Source organism: Ranitomeya variabilis, chromosome 1, assembly GCF_051348905.1.
Source record: "Ranitomeya variabilis isolate aRanVar5 chromosome 1, aRanVar5.hap1, whole genome shotgun sequence".
Classification (NCBI taxonomy): Eukaryota; Metazoa; Chordata; class Amphibia; order Anura; family Dendrobatidae; genus Ranitomeya; species Ranitomeya variabilis.
The window spans coordinates 668,772,141-668,786,506 of NC_135232.1; the positions used below are offsets into that span (position 1 = coordinate 668,772,141).

Consider the following 14,366-nt stretch of genomic DNA (forward strand, 5'->3'; position numbering starts at 1 on the left):
GTGAGAAGTAAAGAAGAACCCAAGATCACAGTGGCTGAGCTCCAGAGGTGCAGTAGGGAGATGGGAGAAAGTTTCACAAAGTCATCTATCACTGCAGCCCTCCACCAGTCAAGCCTTTATGGCAGAGTGGCCCGACGGAAGCCTCTCCTCAACGACATATGAAAGCCCGCATAGAGTTTGCTAAAAAACACATGAAGGACTCCCAGGCTATGAGAAATAAGATTCTCTGGTCTGATGAGACAAAGATAGACCTTTTTCATGATAATTCTAAGCGGTATGTGTGTAGAAAACCAGGTACTGCTCATCAACTGCCCAATACAATCCCAACAGTGAAACATGGTGGTGGCAGCATCATGCTATTGGGGTGTTTTTCAGCTGCAGGGACAGGATGACTGGTTGCCATTGAAGGAAACATGAATGCGGCCAAGTGCAGAGAAATCCTGGATGAAAACCTCTTCCAGAGTGCTCTGGACCTCAGACTTGGCTGAAGGTTCACCTGCCAACAAGCCAATGACCCTAAGCACACAGCCAAAAAAAACAGAGGAATGGCTACAGAACAACTCTGTGACCATTCTTGACTGGCCCAGCCAGAGCCCTGACCTAAACCCAATTGAGCATCTCTGGAGAGACCTAAAAATGGCTGTCCACCAACGTTCACCATCCAACCTGATGGAACTGGAGAGGATCTGCAAGGAAGAATGGCAGAGGATCTCCAAATCCAGGTGTGAAAAACTTGTTGCATTATTCCAAAGAAGACTCATGGCTGTACTAGCTCAAAAGAGTGCTTATACTCAATTACGAGCAAAGGGTCTGAATACTTATCACCATGTAATATTTCAGTTTTTCTTTTTTAATGAATATGCAAAAATTTCTACATTTGTTTTTTTTTTCATTCAAGATGGGCTGCAGAGTGTACATTAATGAGAGAAAAAAAAACTTTTTTGAATTTACCAAATGGCTGCAATGAAACAGAGTGAAAAATTTAAAGGGGTCTGAATACTTTCCGTAGCCACTGTAAGTTCCCGATATTTGGCGGTCTGACCACCGGGACTTCCATTATTCCTGAGAACCAGGACTTTGAAGATTTGGTTGATCATGCACATTACCGCTCCATTCATTCGTAATCAGACCGCCAGAGATAGCCGTGTGCTACATTCAGCTGGTCATTGGCTCTCCTATAAAAAAAAATCGACCTCTGCTCCAGTCACATGGAGGTGTTCAGAGCCCATTTCTCCAGATCTGGGGAATTCTTCCAAACTTGAGGATGCCCATTTAAGTTTGATTATTCAGGATATTGTATTTTATGGGATATTAAATGGCCACATCAGGTGTTTTCTGTTTTTGGGTCTTTTTTTTTTTTTTTTAACTAGCACTATTGCACTTGTTACGTCTGGCACTCTGGCAGGACTGATGGACAGGACTGGAACTCTTACAGGACAGGTAGGTACCGGAATACAGGCAGGTATATGGAAACAGGTAGGAACCTGTTCAGACAGGAGAGTATATGGAAACAGGTAGGAACCTGTTCAGACAGGAGAACGGAGGTAGAGCAAGACCGCAAGAACAGACGCAAAGCAGAACCACAGGAGGCAGAGCTAAGAGCAGAAACATAGGAGCGGAGCAAGGCAGAACCGCGCGGAGCCGCAGGACAGAGGGGAGCCGCAGAGTGCAGAGCCGAGAGCAGAACAGGGCCGCAGAGTGCAGAGCCGGGAGCAGAGCAAAGCCACAGAGTGCAGAGCCTAGAGCAGAGCAAAGCCACAGAGTGCAGAGCCTAGAGCAGAGCAAAACCACAGAGTGCAGAGCCGAGAGTAGAGCAAAGCCGCAGAGCCACAGGTTGTGGCGAGCAGAGAGGCGCAGAACCACAGGTGGTGGCGAGCAGAGCAGAGAGGCACAGAACCACAGGTGGTGGTGAGCAGAGCAGAAAGGCACAAAACCACAGGTGGTGGCGAGCAGAGCAGAAAGGCACAGAACCACAGGTGATGGCGAGCAGAGAGGCGCAGAGCCACAGGTGGTGGCGAGCTGAGCAGGAGGGAGAGAACACAGAGGTAAGAACAGCAGAGTGGGAAAGAAAAACAAGCAAGGAACAACTGGAACAGACCTAGACTATAGTACAGACACGAGCACAAGAACTGGACACAGATATAGGCCTGGGTATTGCAGCCCCCAGAGATAAGGACAGGACATGGCAGCTCAGTAGCAAGATACTAACTGAGGGAAATAGTTTGCTCAGGCGTCCTCCAATGGGTGAGGATGCCTTAAATATCAGAGGCCTCTAGGCAATTGGCAGGGGACACCTTAGGGAGGTGCAGACAGTCTCAGTAAGAATCTGGATTTGTCTGGTCTGCCCCCCTATGCACACAGCCAGGAAGCGTGCACAGAGCAGGTAGACATGAGGAACACTGCATTGAGCGGGCAGCAGACAGAACTCACAGCATGGCCCGGAGTGAGTAAGTTGATGTATCAGGCAGGTGGGGGATGGGAGGCCATGCAGTGATGCCGGCAGGGTTGTTACAGATTCTATATGTAGATAGTAATAGTGTCAGATTAAGGGTATGTGCACACGTTCAGGTTTTTTCGTGTTTTTTTTCGCTATAAAAACTTTTTAAAACCCATACATTATGCATCCTATCATTTAGAATGCATTCTGCAATTTTTGTGCACATGATGAGTTTTTTTTCCGCAAAAAAAACGCATCGCGGTAAAAAAAGCAGCATGTTCATTAATTTTGCGGATTTTTCGCGTTTTTCCCGCTATTCTATGCATTAGGCAATAAAGCACAAAAAACGCGTCAAAAACGCATGAGAAACGTGAAAAAAACGCGTGCGGATTTCTGGCAGAAATGTCCGGGTTTTGTCAGGAAAATTTCTGCAAGAAATCCTGACGTGTGCACATACCCTAAGAGTTAAGTGTAAACACTCACAAATAAGGTTTTACATAAAGTGCATAGTGCTTGAATATCAAAACATATAAATAGAGTATCACATAAGTAAATGGTGACATTCAATGTTATAAGGCAATGGGATATAGGAAAAAAATCTGACCATAAGTATTACACCGGCATACCAAATAGATTCAAGATGCTAAGGCATAAGTAGACAAGAGGGACAAACTTGCAAACAGACGTGGGAAAGGCAGACCCCAACGCGCGTTTTGCAATGTGCTTCTTTGGGAGGGGGGACATTGTGGTTAGGACTGAACACTTATCAGGGCGGATAGTGCCAGTTGCTGTTTGGATATGTGCTTGTATGAAAGAGTATCAAAAGACTGACTGTCACTTCCAAACAGAAAACAGGTGTGAACAGGTGCATACTAATAGTAGCCATATCCATACATAACTAGCAAAGTAGCACTCTGTAATGCTATAGCATGCAAACATGAAATTGGAGTTGCATTACTGCTCTAGAAAATAGAAAAAAAACAAGAAACTTATTTCATAAATTGGCCAATTTATGTATGTCCAGCAGCCATGACAAGGCGATCTTCTTATGCTCTGAGCCTATCCTAATGTGACTCCTCTCTTGGGTTGATAGCATACATTTATATGGGTAGGTTCCCTGCAAGACTTCCAAATCCTGGAGCAGTTAAAAGAAGTGACATAAGACTTAACATGTGCACAGCAATGGTGGCTGTTCAGTGAAGAAAAGTTGTCACATATCCACAGGATAGGTGATGATGTGCTGATCGGTGGGTGTCAGGGCCAGCCCGAGAGATTACGGCGCCCTAGGCAAAACTATTTTGTTGCGCCCCTACTACTTTTAACATACCTCCCAACTTTTGAAGATGGGAAAGAGGGACAAAGTTTACGGTGCGCTTTGGCAAGTTTTAGGCCACGCCTCTGACCACACCCATTCATAACTAACCACACCCATATCCACATCCCAACCACACCCATTTAGCACTGCTGATCACACTGTTTCATAAAGAATAATTATAAACAAAAAAATATGGCCACACAGTGTTCCATACTGTATAATGGCCACATATGATGCTCCATACTGTATAATGGCCACACATGATGCTCCATACTGTATAATGGCCACACATGATGCTCCATACTGTATAATGGCCACACATGATGCTCCATACTGTATAATGGCCACACATGATTAACCATACTGTATAATGGCCACACATGATTAACCATACTGTATAATGGCCACACATGATGCTCCATACTGTATAATGGCCACACATGATTAACCATACTGTATAATGGCCACACATGATTAACCATACTGTATAATGACCACACATGATGCTCCATACTGTATATTGGCCGCACATGATACTTCGTACCGTATAATGGCCACACATAGCTACTCCTACACACGCGGCTGCGCTCCGTACACACGCGCTCCGCTCCATACACCTCGTACACACGCGGCACCGCTCCGTACACCTCGTACACATTTAGCTCCGCTCCATACACCTCATACACACACGACTCCGATCCGTACACCTCATACACACACGGCTCCACTCCATACACCTCATACACATTCAGCTCCGCTCCATACACCTTTTGCCTTTTGAAAAGATTTTTTATAATTTTTTCTCTGGTGCCCCCTTAGGGTCGGAGTAGTTCCATTTAACATTTTAAAACCACCAGGGCCTAAAAAAATAAATGTATTTATTTCAGTGTCGCACAACCTCATTAACCATTTTATTTGCATAAAACCAGAGTGATTGCACATGCACGGTCACTTCTCTTCCGGGAATGGATGACCATTGTACCTTACATGAGCTGGGGTCTGACATTTGGTCCACATCCATAAGCCATAAATGTAATTAGGGGAAAGGACACTGTGTTAACTTCCGCTCCTCTGATTCTTCCTTCCTCACTGCTCACCTGCCTGCACACGTTCCGTATGGTAACACAACAGGGTAGTGGAGTTTGAAGTGACACTATATTCCAGAAGGTTCTGCTGACTAATCCCTGTATTTCTATGTACATCATCATATGAATTCTTTTTTTTTTTTTTAAGGAAATAATCAGCTTGGGATCAGTTGTGATTGCCAAGATATCAGCAGTAATGACCAGCAGGCAGATCTCACCTTCTTTGTTAAACATTTATTAAAGGAGCCGCCGTCTTATTGATCACAAGCTTTTGTAACTATTCTAATGTTCTATGTAAACACCTATTCTTCTTTTCCAACACATATCCCAAAACTTTTGGGACCCATTTACACTAGTAGATAATCGGGAATGCTTGTTTCTTAATTACCACTCAGTCTAAAGAGATCGCCAATCACCTGATGGATGAGCAAAACTCTTGTTAATTTGGTGGCATAATTTTTAAGCCGGCCTAAAAATTATCATTCTTGGCAATACATCATCCTGTGTATAAAAGTCGTGTCTCCGATAACATGATCTTCTACTCATACAGAACGATTGTATTAATCAGTCTGGGAACATGGCAGTGGAATCTGCCTACTAAACAGGCCATTACAGGGAACCTGTCACCCCCAAAATCAAAGGTGAGCTAAGCCCACCGACATCAGGGGCATATCTACAGCATTCTGTAATGCTGTAGATAAGCCCCCGATGTATCCTGAAAGATGAGAAAGAGAGGTTAGATTATACTCACCCAGGGGCAGTCTGATGGGTGTCGCGGTGCGGTCCGGGGCCTCCCATCTTCATACGATGACGTCCTCTTCTTGTCTTCACGCTGTGGCTCCTGTGCAGGCGTACCTTATCTGTCCTGTTGAGGGCAGAGCAAAGTACTGCAGTTCGCAGGCGCCAGGCCTCTCTGACCTTTTCCAGTGCTTGCGCACTGCAGTACTTTGCTCTGCAGCGTGAAGACAAGAAGAGGACGTCATCGTAAGAAGATGGGAGGCCCCACAGGACCGCGACGCCCTTCGGACCTCACCTTCGATTTTGGGGGTGACAGGTTCCCTTTAATCTGTTTACTTGTAGCTGATAAGCAGGCATTTAACAGCTTTGGTCACCTGTGTAAAAGGGCACTTATTTTGGGACTGAGGAAATGTTTAATCCCAGAGTTTCTCCAGCAGAGGCAAAGAATATGAATTGAAAGATTGTCTACATTTGTTTCAGCTTTCATCCCAGTATGGGGTCCATGTATGCGGAGAAGGAGGAGAATATGAGACTCTCACTTTGGACTGTCCACTCTTCAGGAAGAAAATAATTATGTAAGTTTAGTTGTGTGTTATTTCTCAGTATGCACAAGGTTGTTTAGATAATTTTGCAATGCTGCCTTCAATTTTACTGGTATTTATGGGTATATTCCCACCACCTACTTTCCTAATCTACATATATCATCACACCCCTGGTTCCCCCATCCACGTTTAAAATATTTTTACCAGGGTTTCGGGTTATACGGTAACTTATCCACAGGATAGGTGATAGCTTACTAATAGCTTGTGCTCCAGCTACTAGAACCCCTACTCATCCCGGGACCATGGCTCTGAAGACCACCTTCTATATGGAACAGCAGCTGAGCATGTGCGCTACAACTCTTGTATTGCCTACGGGTGCTACTCTTTGTTATCTCCAACAGTCCCATAGACAGTGAATAGAGCCGTAATACAAATGCTCGACCATCGCTTCATTTAGACGGGGCTCTGCTGAACTTCATTCTAAAATGTAGTGTCGGTCTCAGAGGCCAAATGCTATCTGATGTTTTATTGAAGAGCACTCAGTATTATTGTATGGGGCAGGGCAGATCAGCTATTATTTTCTCATGCCAATTTGGCATGAGAAAATAATCGCAGCATGCTGCGAGTGTATCCGATAATCAGATCGCTCTCACCCATTCAAGTCTATGGGTTCAAGTGAAACATCGGATTACACTCGTATGGGAGCACACTCGGATGACACTCAAATCAAACTCTAACAGAGTTTGAGCCAAATATTAGCATCATTGGCCTCATTATCTCGCATGAGAGAATATACAGCCATGTGAGCATACCCTAATAGTTGTCCTGTGGATATATTCTCCCACCTGAGTTGCGGATCTTCAGCTCCTGCAAAGTGACCAAGGGCCTCTTAGACACTTCTGTAATTAGGGCTCTCCTTGCTTGGGAGGTCAGTTTAGGTGGACGGCCATGTCTTGGCAGGTTTGCAGTTGTTCTATACTCCCTCCATTTTTTGGATGATGGCTTGAACAGTGCTCCACGAGATGTGAAGAGCTTAAGCTATTTTTTTTTATAACCTATCCCTGCATTACTCTTCTACACAACTTTATCCCTGACCTATCTGGTGTGTTCCTTGGTTTTCATGATCCTGTTTGATCCCTAATCTTCTCACACAAATCTCTGAGACCTTCACAGAACAGATATGGTTATCCTGAGAATGAAATACACCTAGGTGGTCTTAATTTACTAATTATATGACTTCTGGAGCCAGTTGGTCACTCAGGATTTCTTCTAGGGGTATCAGACTACAGAGGGCTGAATACACATGCACATCACAGTTTTCAGATTTATATTTTTAAAATAATTATATAACCATGTATCATTGCCTTTACACTTCACAAATACTTACTACTTTGTGTTGGTATCGCATAACAGCCCAGTAAAATACATTTAAGTTTGTGGGTGTAACGTGAAAAAATGTGGAAAAGTTCATGATGTATGAATACTTTTTCAAGGCGCACTGTACATATTATTCTGCTCAGCTCCTCCTTCTCTACTCCGTGGTGTCCACAAATTGGACTGTATGTACAATGTGACTGGTTTCCTTTAAATAGATGGACATTTATGTGATTATAGTCGAATACAAAAATGAAGAGATTTTATCTGTCTCTGTAAGCCACTCTGGCTCTTCAATAACTATTGCAGTAGTGCCAAAGCTGCTATTATAGTGATATGTTATTCCAGCGTCAGATAACTTGAAAAAGAAAAATTAAGAAAAAATATCTTAGAGCGTGGAAGTTCTCTGTTTTTTTTAAATAAAGGAAGAGTGGAAAAAATCCTGTAAAGCCCCCAAAACACATTAGTCTACTATTCATGGGGCACCGGACAACTGATGGTCCGGAGAGATGTCAATCGGGTATATCCGATTTCAGACTGCTGACCGCATTGACTGTCAGAGATAAGACACCAGCAGAGATGTCTGTTCTTTCCACAGGCGAGCACCATGTCCCGGTCCTGTGTCTGGGTCTGCAGACTATTTCAGCAGATCATTTTTAAGTTGCTGACCCCATAAGGTGTTTGAACACTGTGATTGGCATTGGCGCAGCCGTCATGGCACAGCGGTGATCACAGACAATCGGCTTCCTACATTCAGTGACAGGCGTTCACGCTGAGAAGAAATCACCCAGAGCGACAATTTATTTTTTGTAAAGGCGGTGATTCCGGCACTTACCGGCTGCAGTTGTTTGCTTTTCATTGTGAGCTTTCACTTTTTAACATTAAAATCCCAGTAATCATAGCTCATAATTCTCTCCTGACAGCGTTCAGTCAGGATACCGTCCCTCTTATGTTGGCTGCTTGTGCTGTCCTGAGTGTTAGGACGTGTTCTTGACATTAGGAACATTTTGCTATTTTCAACTGATGTAAATGGATACAAGAATAGCTATGTAGGATGAATTGAGGCTGCTAAGAAGGCAGAATATGTACCCAGGATGTGTCAATGAAAGTGACCGGGCCACTTTAAAGAGGACCTGTCACCAGGTCAAAAGTGGCCATGTTTTACTCTTATTTTGTTCCCACTAAATAGTCTGTTTTTGTTTTGTTTGTTTTTTGTTTTAAATCCCCCATATTGTTCTAGAGATACAGCCCTTTTTTATTTGGTGTTACCTTTATGGTCTTTGTAAAGGGGGCGGTGCTCACAGGGTGATAAGGCTGAGCAGCATAAAGACACACCCCCGAGGATACAGAGAGCCACGTCCCCACAGTAAAGACCATAAAAATTAACACAAAATAAAAAAGTCCATATCATCTCTGGAACCATATTAGATTAAAAAATACCCCCCTACCCAGAAAACTCAGGGTAGCAAAGGTAATGAAAGGAGGACAAAAACTGGCCACTTTTACTTGGTGACATGTATTCTTCAAAGTTCTTACAAAGGTAACTTTCTGAACTTTCAAAGAGTTATTCCCATCTTCATCAATGGATATTCTCAGATATTGCTTGTAAAACATGAACACTTTTGCAATCTACTGCTTATTAAAATTTGCAGCTGTTCTTGAGATATTACCACTTTTATTTACAGCTCATTGACTATGAAACAGACCACCGCTGCTATCTAAGCACTGCATTGAAGCTGGCCTGAATTAGGAGGTAACGGCGCCCTCCAGGATCTTAGCAGAACACATGCATTGTGCTTATGTCTAGCAGCAGTGGTCGCTCTCCAAGGCAATACGCTGTAAACAAGAGTTAATATCTCACAAATGGATGCAAATTTTAATAAGCAGTAAATTGCAAAATTGCTTGTGTTTACAAATTTCATCCAACAATATCAATAAAGATGGGAGTAACTCATTAAGAACAAAAATTATTTAGGTTATGAGTCGTGTTGTACAATTCCAATAGGATTTCTTAGAAATCCCACATACAGTTAGGTCCATATATATTTGGACAGAGACAACATTTTTCTAATTTTGGTTATAGACATTACCACAATGAATTTTCAACAAAACAATTCAGATGCAGTTGTAGTTCAGACTTTCAGCTTTCATTTGAGGGTATCCACATTAATATTGGATGAAGGGTTTGGGAGTTTCAGCTCCTTAACATGTGCCACCCTGTTTTTAAAGGGACCAAAAGTAATTGGACAGATTCAATAATTTTAAATAAAATGTTCATTTCTAGTACTTGGTTGAAAACCCTTTGTTGGCAATGACTGCCTGAAGTCTTGAACTCATGGACATCACCAGACGCTGTGTTTCCTCCTTCTTGATGCTCTGCCAGGCCTTCACTGCGGTGGTTTTCAGTTGCTGTTTGTTTGTGGGCCTTTCTGTCTGAAGTTTAGTCTTTAACAAGTGAAATGCATGCTCAATTGGGTTGAGATCAGGTGACTGACTTGGCCATTCATGAATATTCCACTTCTTTGTTTTAATAAACTCCTGGGTTGCTTTGGCTTTATGTTTTGGGTCATTGTCCATCTGTAGTATGAAACGACGACCAATCAGTTTGGCTGCATTTGGCTGGCTCTGAGCACACAGTATGGCGGCTCTGAATACCTCAGAATTCTACTTCTGTCCTGTGTCACATCATCAATAAACACTAGTGACCCAGTGCCACTGGCAGCCATGCATGCCCAAGCCATCACACTGCCTCCGCCGTGTTTTACAGATGATGTGGTATGCTTTGGATCATGAGCTGTACCACACCTTCACCATACTTTTCTCTTTCCATCATTCTGGTAGAGGTTGATCTTGGTTTCATCTGTCCAAAGAATGTTCTTCCAGAACTGTGCTGGCTTTCTTAGATGTTTTTTAGCAAAGTCCATTCTAGCCTTTTTATTCTTGATGCTTATGAGTGGCTTGCACCGTGCAGTGAACCCTCTGTATTTACTTTCATACAGTCTTCTCTTTATGGTAGATTTGGATATTGATACGCCGACCTCCTGGAGAGTGTTGTTCACTTGGTTGGCTGTTGTGAAGGAGTTTCTCTTCACCATGGAGATTATTCTGCGATCATCCACCACTGTTGTCTTCCGTGGGCGCCCAGGTCTTTTTGCATTGATGAGTTCACCAGTGCTTTCTTTCTTTCTCAGGATGTACCAAACTGTAGATTTTGCCACTCCTAATATTGTAGCAATTTCTCGGATGGGTTTTTTCTGTTTTCGCAGCTTAAGGATGGCTTGTTTCACCTGCATGGAGAGCTCCTTTGACCACATGTTTACTTCACAGCAAAACCTTCCAAATGCAAGCACCTCACCTCAAATCAACTCCAGGCCTTTTATCTGCTTGAAAATGACATAACGAAGGGATTGCCCACAACTGTCCATGAAATAGCCTTGGAGTCAATTGTCCAATTACTTTTGGTCCCTTTAAAAACAGGGTGCACATGTTAAGGAGCTGAAACTCCTAAACCCTTCATCCAATTTTAATATGGATACCCTCAAATGAAAGCTGAAAGTCTGAACTTCAACTGCATCTGAATTGTTTTGTTTAAAATTCATTGTGGTAATGTATATAACCAAAATTAGAAAAATGTTGTCTCTGTCCAAATATATATGGACCTATCTGTAGTTCTGTTTCGACTGCAGAGAAGCTATCCTTCCTCATGTACGTCAGCCTGAAAAAAATGGAAATTCAGTTTATTAAAATTAAATAAAAATAAAAAGTTACTTATACAGCTTGAAACACTTATGAATAGGATCCAAACAGACTGCGGGTCTCCTAACTCTATATATGGCCATAATGGTATGAAAATAGTAATAAAAAAAATATACTCAACTACTGGATCCAAGTCATTCCTCATGCCTATTTACACCTTGGTCTCCTTCTTCATGCTTATGTCCACCTTGGTCTCCTGCCTCATGCCTATGTTCACCTTGGTCTCCTGCCTCATGCCTATGTCCACCTTGGTCTCCTTCCTCATGCCTATGTCTGCCTTGGTCTTCTCCCTCATGCCTATGTCCACCTTCTTCTCCTTCCTCATGCCTATGTCCACCTTGGTCTCCTTGCTTCCTCTTCCCTTTGGAGATGTCACTTGACCACTGCAGCCAATGTTTTACTGAACAGTCATGTCTTGTCTAAGCCAGAAGATAATGTTGAGGAGCACTGGAGAATTGTGGGACTTAATGTAGAACAATGCTCCTCTTTTTTTTAATGGCATTCACAACCACTGGCCCATTTGTTTATTAACATACCAATAATAACAGCATTAAATGGAAAATCTGTCAGCAGGATTTCACTCCCCAAACTATGTATATGCCCATGTAGCTCTTTCAAAGACAAGTCCAGTAATACCTTTACATGGCCAGTCCGTTCTTTCGTTACAAAAAAATTAATATTTGAATTGGTATGCAAATGAGGCTGAAGAGCTATGGTAGATCTGAAGCCTCTGTCACTCCAGCTCTAATCCTCGCCCAGCTCCACCCCCCCCCCTGCTTGACTGACGGCTTCTTTATCTGAAGTAACACAGTATAGAGGCTGGCAGTTAAGCAGGAGGAGGTAGAGCTGGGCGAGGATTAGAGCTGGAGTGACAGAGGCTTTAGATCTACCATAGCTTTTCAGCCTCATTTGCATATCAATTCAAATGCTGATTTCTCAGTAACGTGTGAACGAACTAGCCATGTAACGATATTGCTGGACTTGTCTTTGAAAGAGTTAAAGGCACATATAAAAAGTTTGAGGGATGAAATCCCGCTGACAGATTCCATGTAATAATAAAAACATAACGTAATAGCAGAAACATTCTCTTTTGCTGAAAGGATAGATGTAATTTCATGATTTTATTGCTGGTTCTAATGCTTGCAGGGATTTATATTTTAGAATGAGCCTTTGTTCCAATTCACTGACAGCAAACAGACATTTTGAAAATAAATAACGAACAATTGAAACAGAGGATGTTAGAAAGTTCCCAAACTTTTCAAGATAGAATGATTCGTCTTTATTCACACAGAGGTGTCACTGGCATGTAATAAAGTCCATCACCGATCTCACCACAATCACCGCTGACTGCACGATAACGATTCTCCATCTTTCATTTTGCACTTCTGACGGGTAATGATTTGGAATGACCCTTCTTTTTGTTTTGTGTCATTATTAATGCCGTATTGTAACTGATGCCGCAGTAATTGCCGGTATTGGGTGGCACTGCGGTTACCATAGGTTCTTTCACGATTTTTCCAATATAAGATATTGCAGAATTTGCTCCTTTTTTTTTTAGGCGAAGAGGGCGACACTTAAGAACTTGGTAATTTGCTGAGTTCTTCACATGGGTCTCCAGCTAATTATAGACAGTTATTCGTGAATTCTCCATCCTTCCCCTGCCGGTAATTGTAGCCGCACTATTAACAAGCTCCCATCATAGCTGCAGGCGACAGCGCTGTGAGGTCGTCTTCCTATGTTGGATGCCCGGCCATTGCTCACTAGCATATATGCATTACCCAAAGATTTCTGGCATGATCATGATTCCTAGAAGAGACAAGAAAGATTTCTGAGTATTTCGTCCTTGAGTTTAGTGTTCCGATTATGTTTTTTATGCATTGATTGTCGCTCATATATAAAAAGCATATTACAATAGCAGGAGGCTCCGGTCATAAGATTTTGCTTCATTAATTTATTCTTATCAGTGTGAAATTGTGGTCAGTGCCTCTGATTGTCCCATTGCTCTCCTTCATGTGCTGTGACGTCTCTGCTCTGTCCACTCCTGGATGTGACCCTGCTGTCTCTTCTTCTGCAGCGATTCCTCAGAGGTGGTGATGCACTCTAATGATGCCTTTGCCCCTGTGGCTTATCTCCGAGTGTCCAAGCTTCATTTGGAGGGTAAAGTGAGTAACACGAGGCAGCAGCCACTTCTTGGAATTCTCCCATCACATCTCTGCGCTCTTATTCCACTATTGTAGTTCTGCAAACATTTCCGTTACGTTTCACTTTTATAAAGAAACACTCATAGGGGCTCATTCACACCTCCATTTATTTATTTTTTTAATTTTGTACATATGAGAACTAAGCAGTGACCTGGATCTGATTTTCATCCATCTTTGGTCTGTGGGGTTAGTTTTTTTCACAGACCCAATAATTTGTAAGGGTGAGTATGAGCTGTGACTCAGATCAAAAGCAGATTTGTCTGCGTTTTTTTTTTTTTACTGCAGACTCTTGGTCTGCAAAAAATATGAGCAGCCACATCAACAATTAGGGTATGTGCACACAATATGTTTTAGACATTTGCATATTCACCAAATTTTACAGGAAGAAGATAATTCAGGACGTCTTTTGTTCCAAAGCATCTTTTACAGGATTCTTTATGATCATTTCTTCTGTATTTTTTTGCATACTCTTCACCGTTTTTTTTCTGGTCTTGTTTTTTTACCTTTTGTTATAAAGAATTGACTTGGTTCAAGTGGAAGCCACTTAAAGAATTGTCTGGTCACTTATTTTAACTGCTTAACGTTTTTAGAAACCTGAAGTGATTAAAAGATAGTCAAAAGCCTGAACATATGAACATCAAATAGTTTTTACATTGTGGTGCATTTGTTCAATTTTTTTAGTTTATTAAGCACTTTTATCTTTTTCTAGTGGGTTATGGTCACCCCCTGATGAAACACGTTGTGCGAAACACACGTCTCTCTTTTCTGTTTCCTTACATTGAATGGATTCCTTGTATTGTAATTTTAGCATGCTTTTATCAATTTTTACAAAGTCATATGTTTTTGTATTGATGTATGGTTGCTGTCATGCTTTCTTTGTTAGGTTTTCACAGTTAAAAGATAGACAAAACCCTAATC

The 14,366-nt window shown here is 42.2% G+C and overlaps 1 protein-coding gene across 6 annotated transcripts in view; it reads left to right on the forward strand.

The window, feature by feature from the left end:
- The window catches only part of DPH6 (diphthamine biosynthesis 6), a 93,251-nt gene that overhangs the window by 39,493 nt on the left and 39,392 nt on the right, over positions 1 to 14,366 (forward strand). For all 6 annotated transcript variants that reach the window (XR_013215671.1, XM_077263885.1, XM_077263875.1 and 3 more), the window contains 2 exons: positions 6,056 to 6,150; positions 13,322 to 13,409. Coding sequence is in view for 5 of the 6 variants with exons in the window: in XM_077263885.1 (XP_077120000.1) it covers positions 6,056 to 6,150; positions 13,322 to 13,409 (183 nt within the window). In the remaining variant the exon portion in view is untranslated. The remainder of the gene's footprint in view (positions 1 to 6,055; positions 6,151 to 13,321; positions 13,410 to 14,366) is intronic.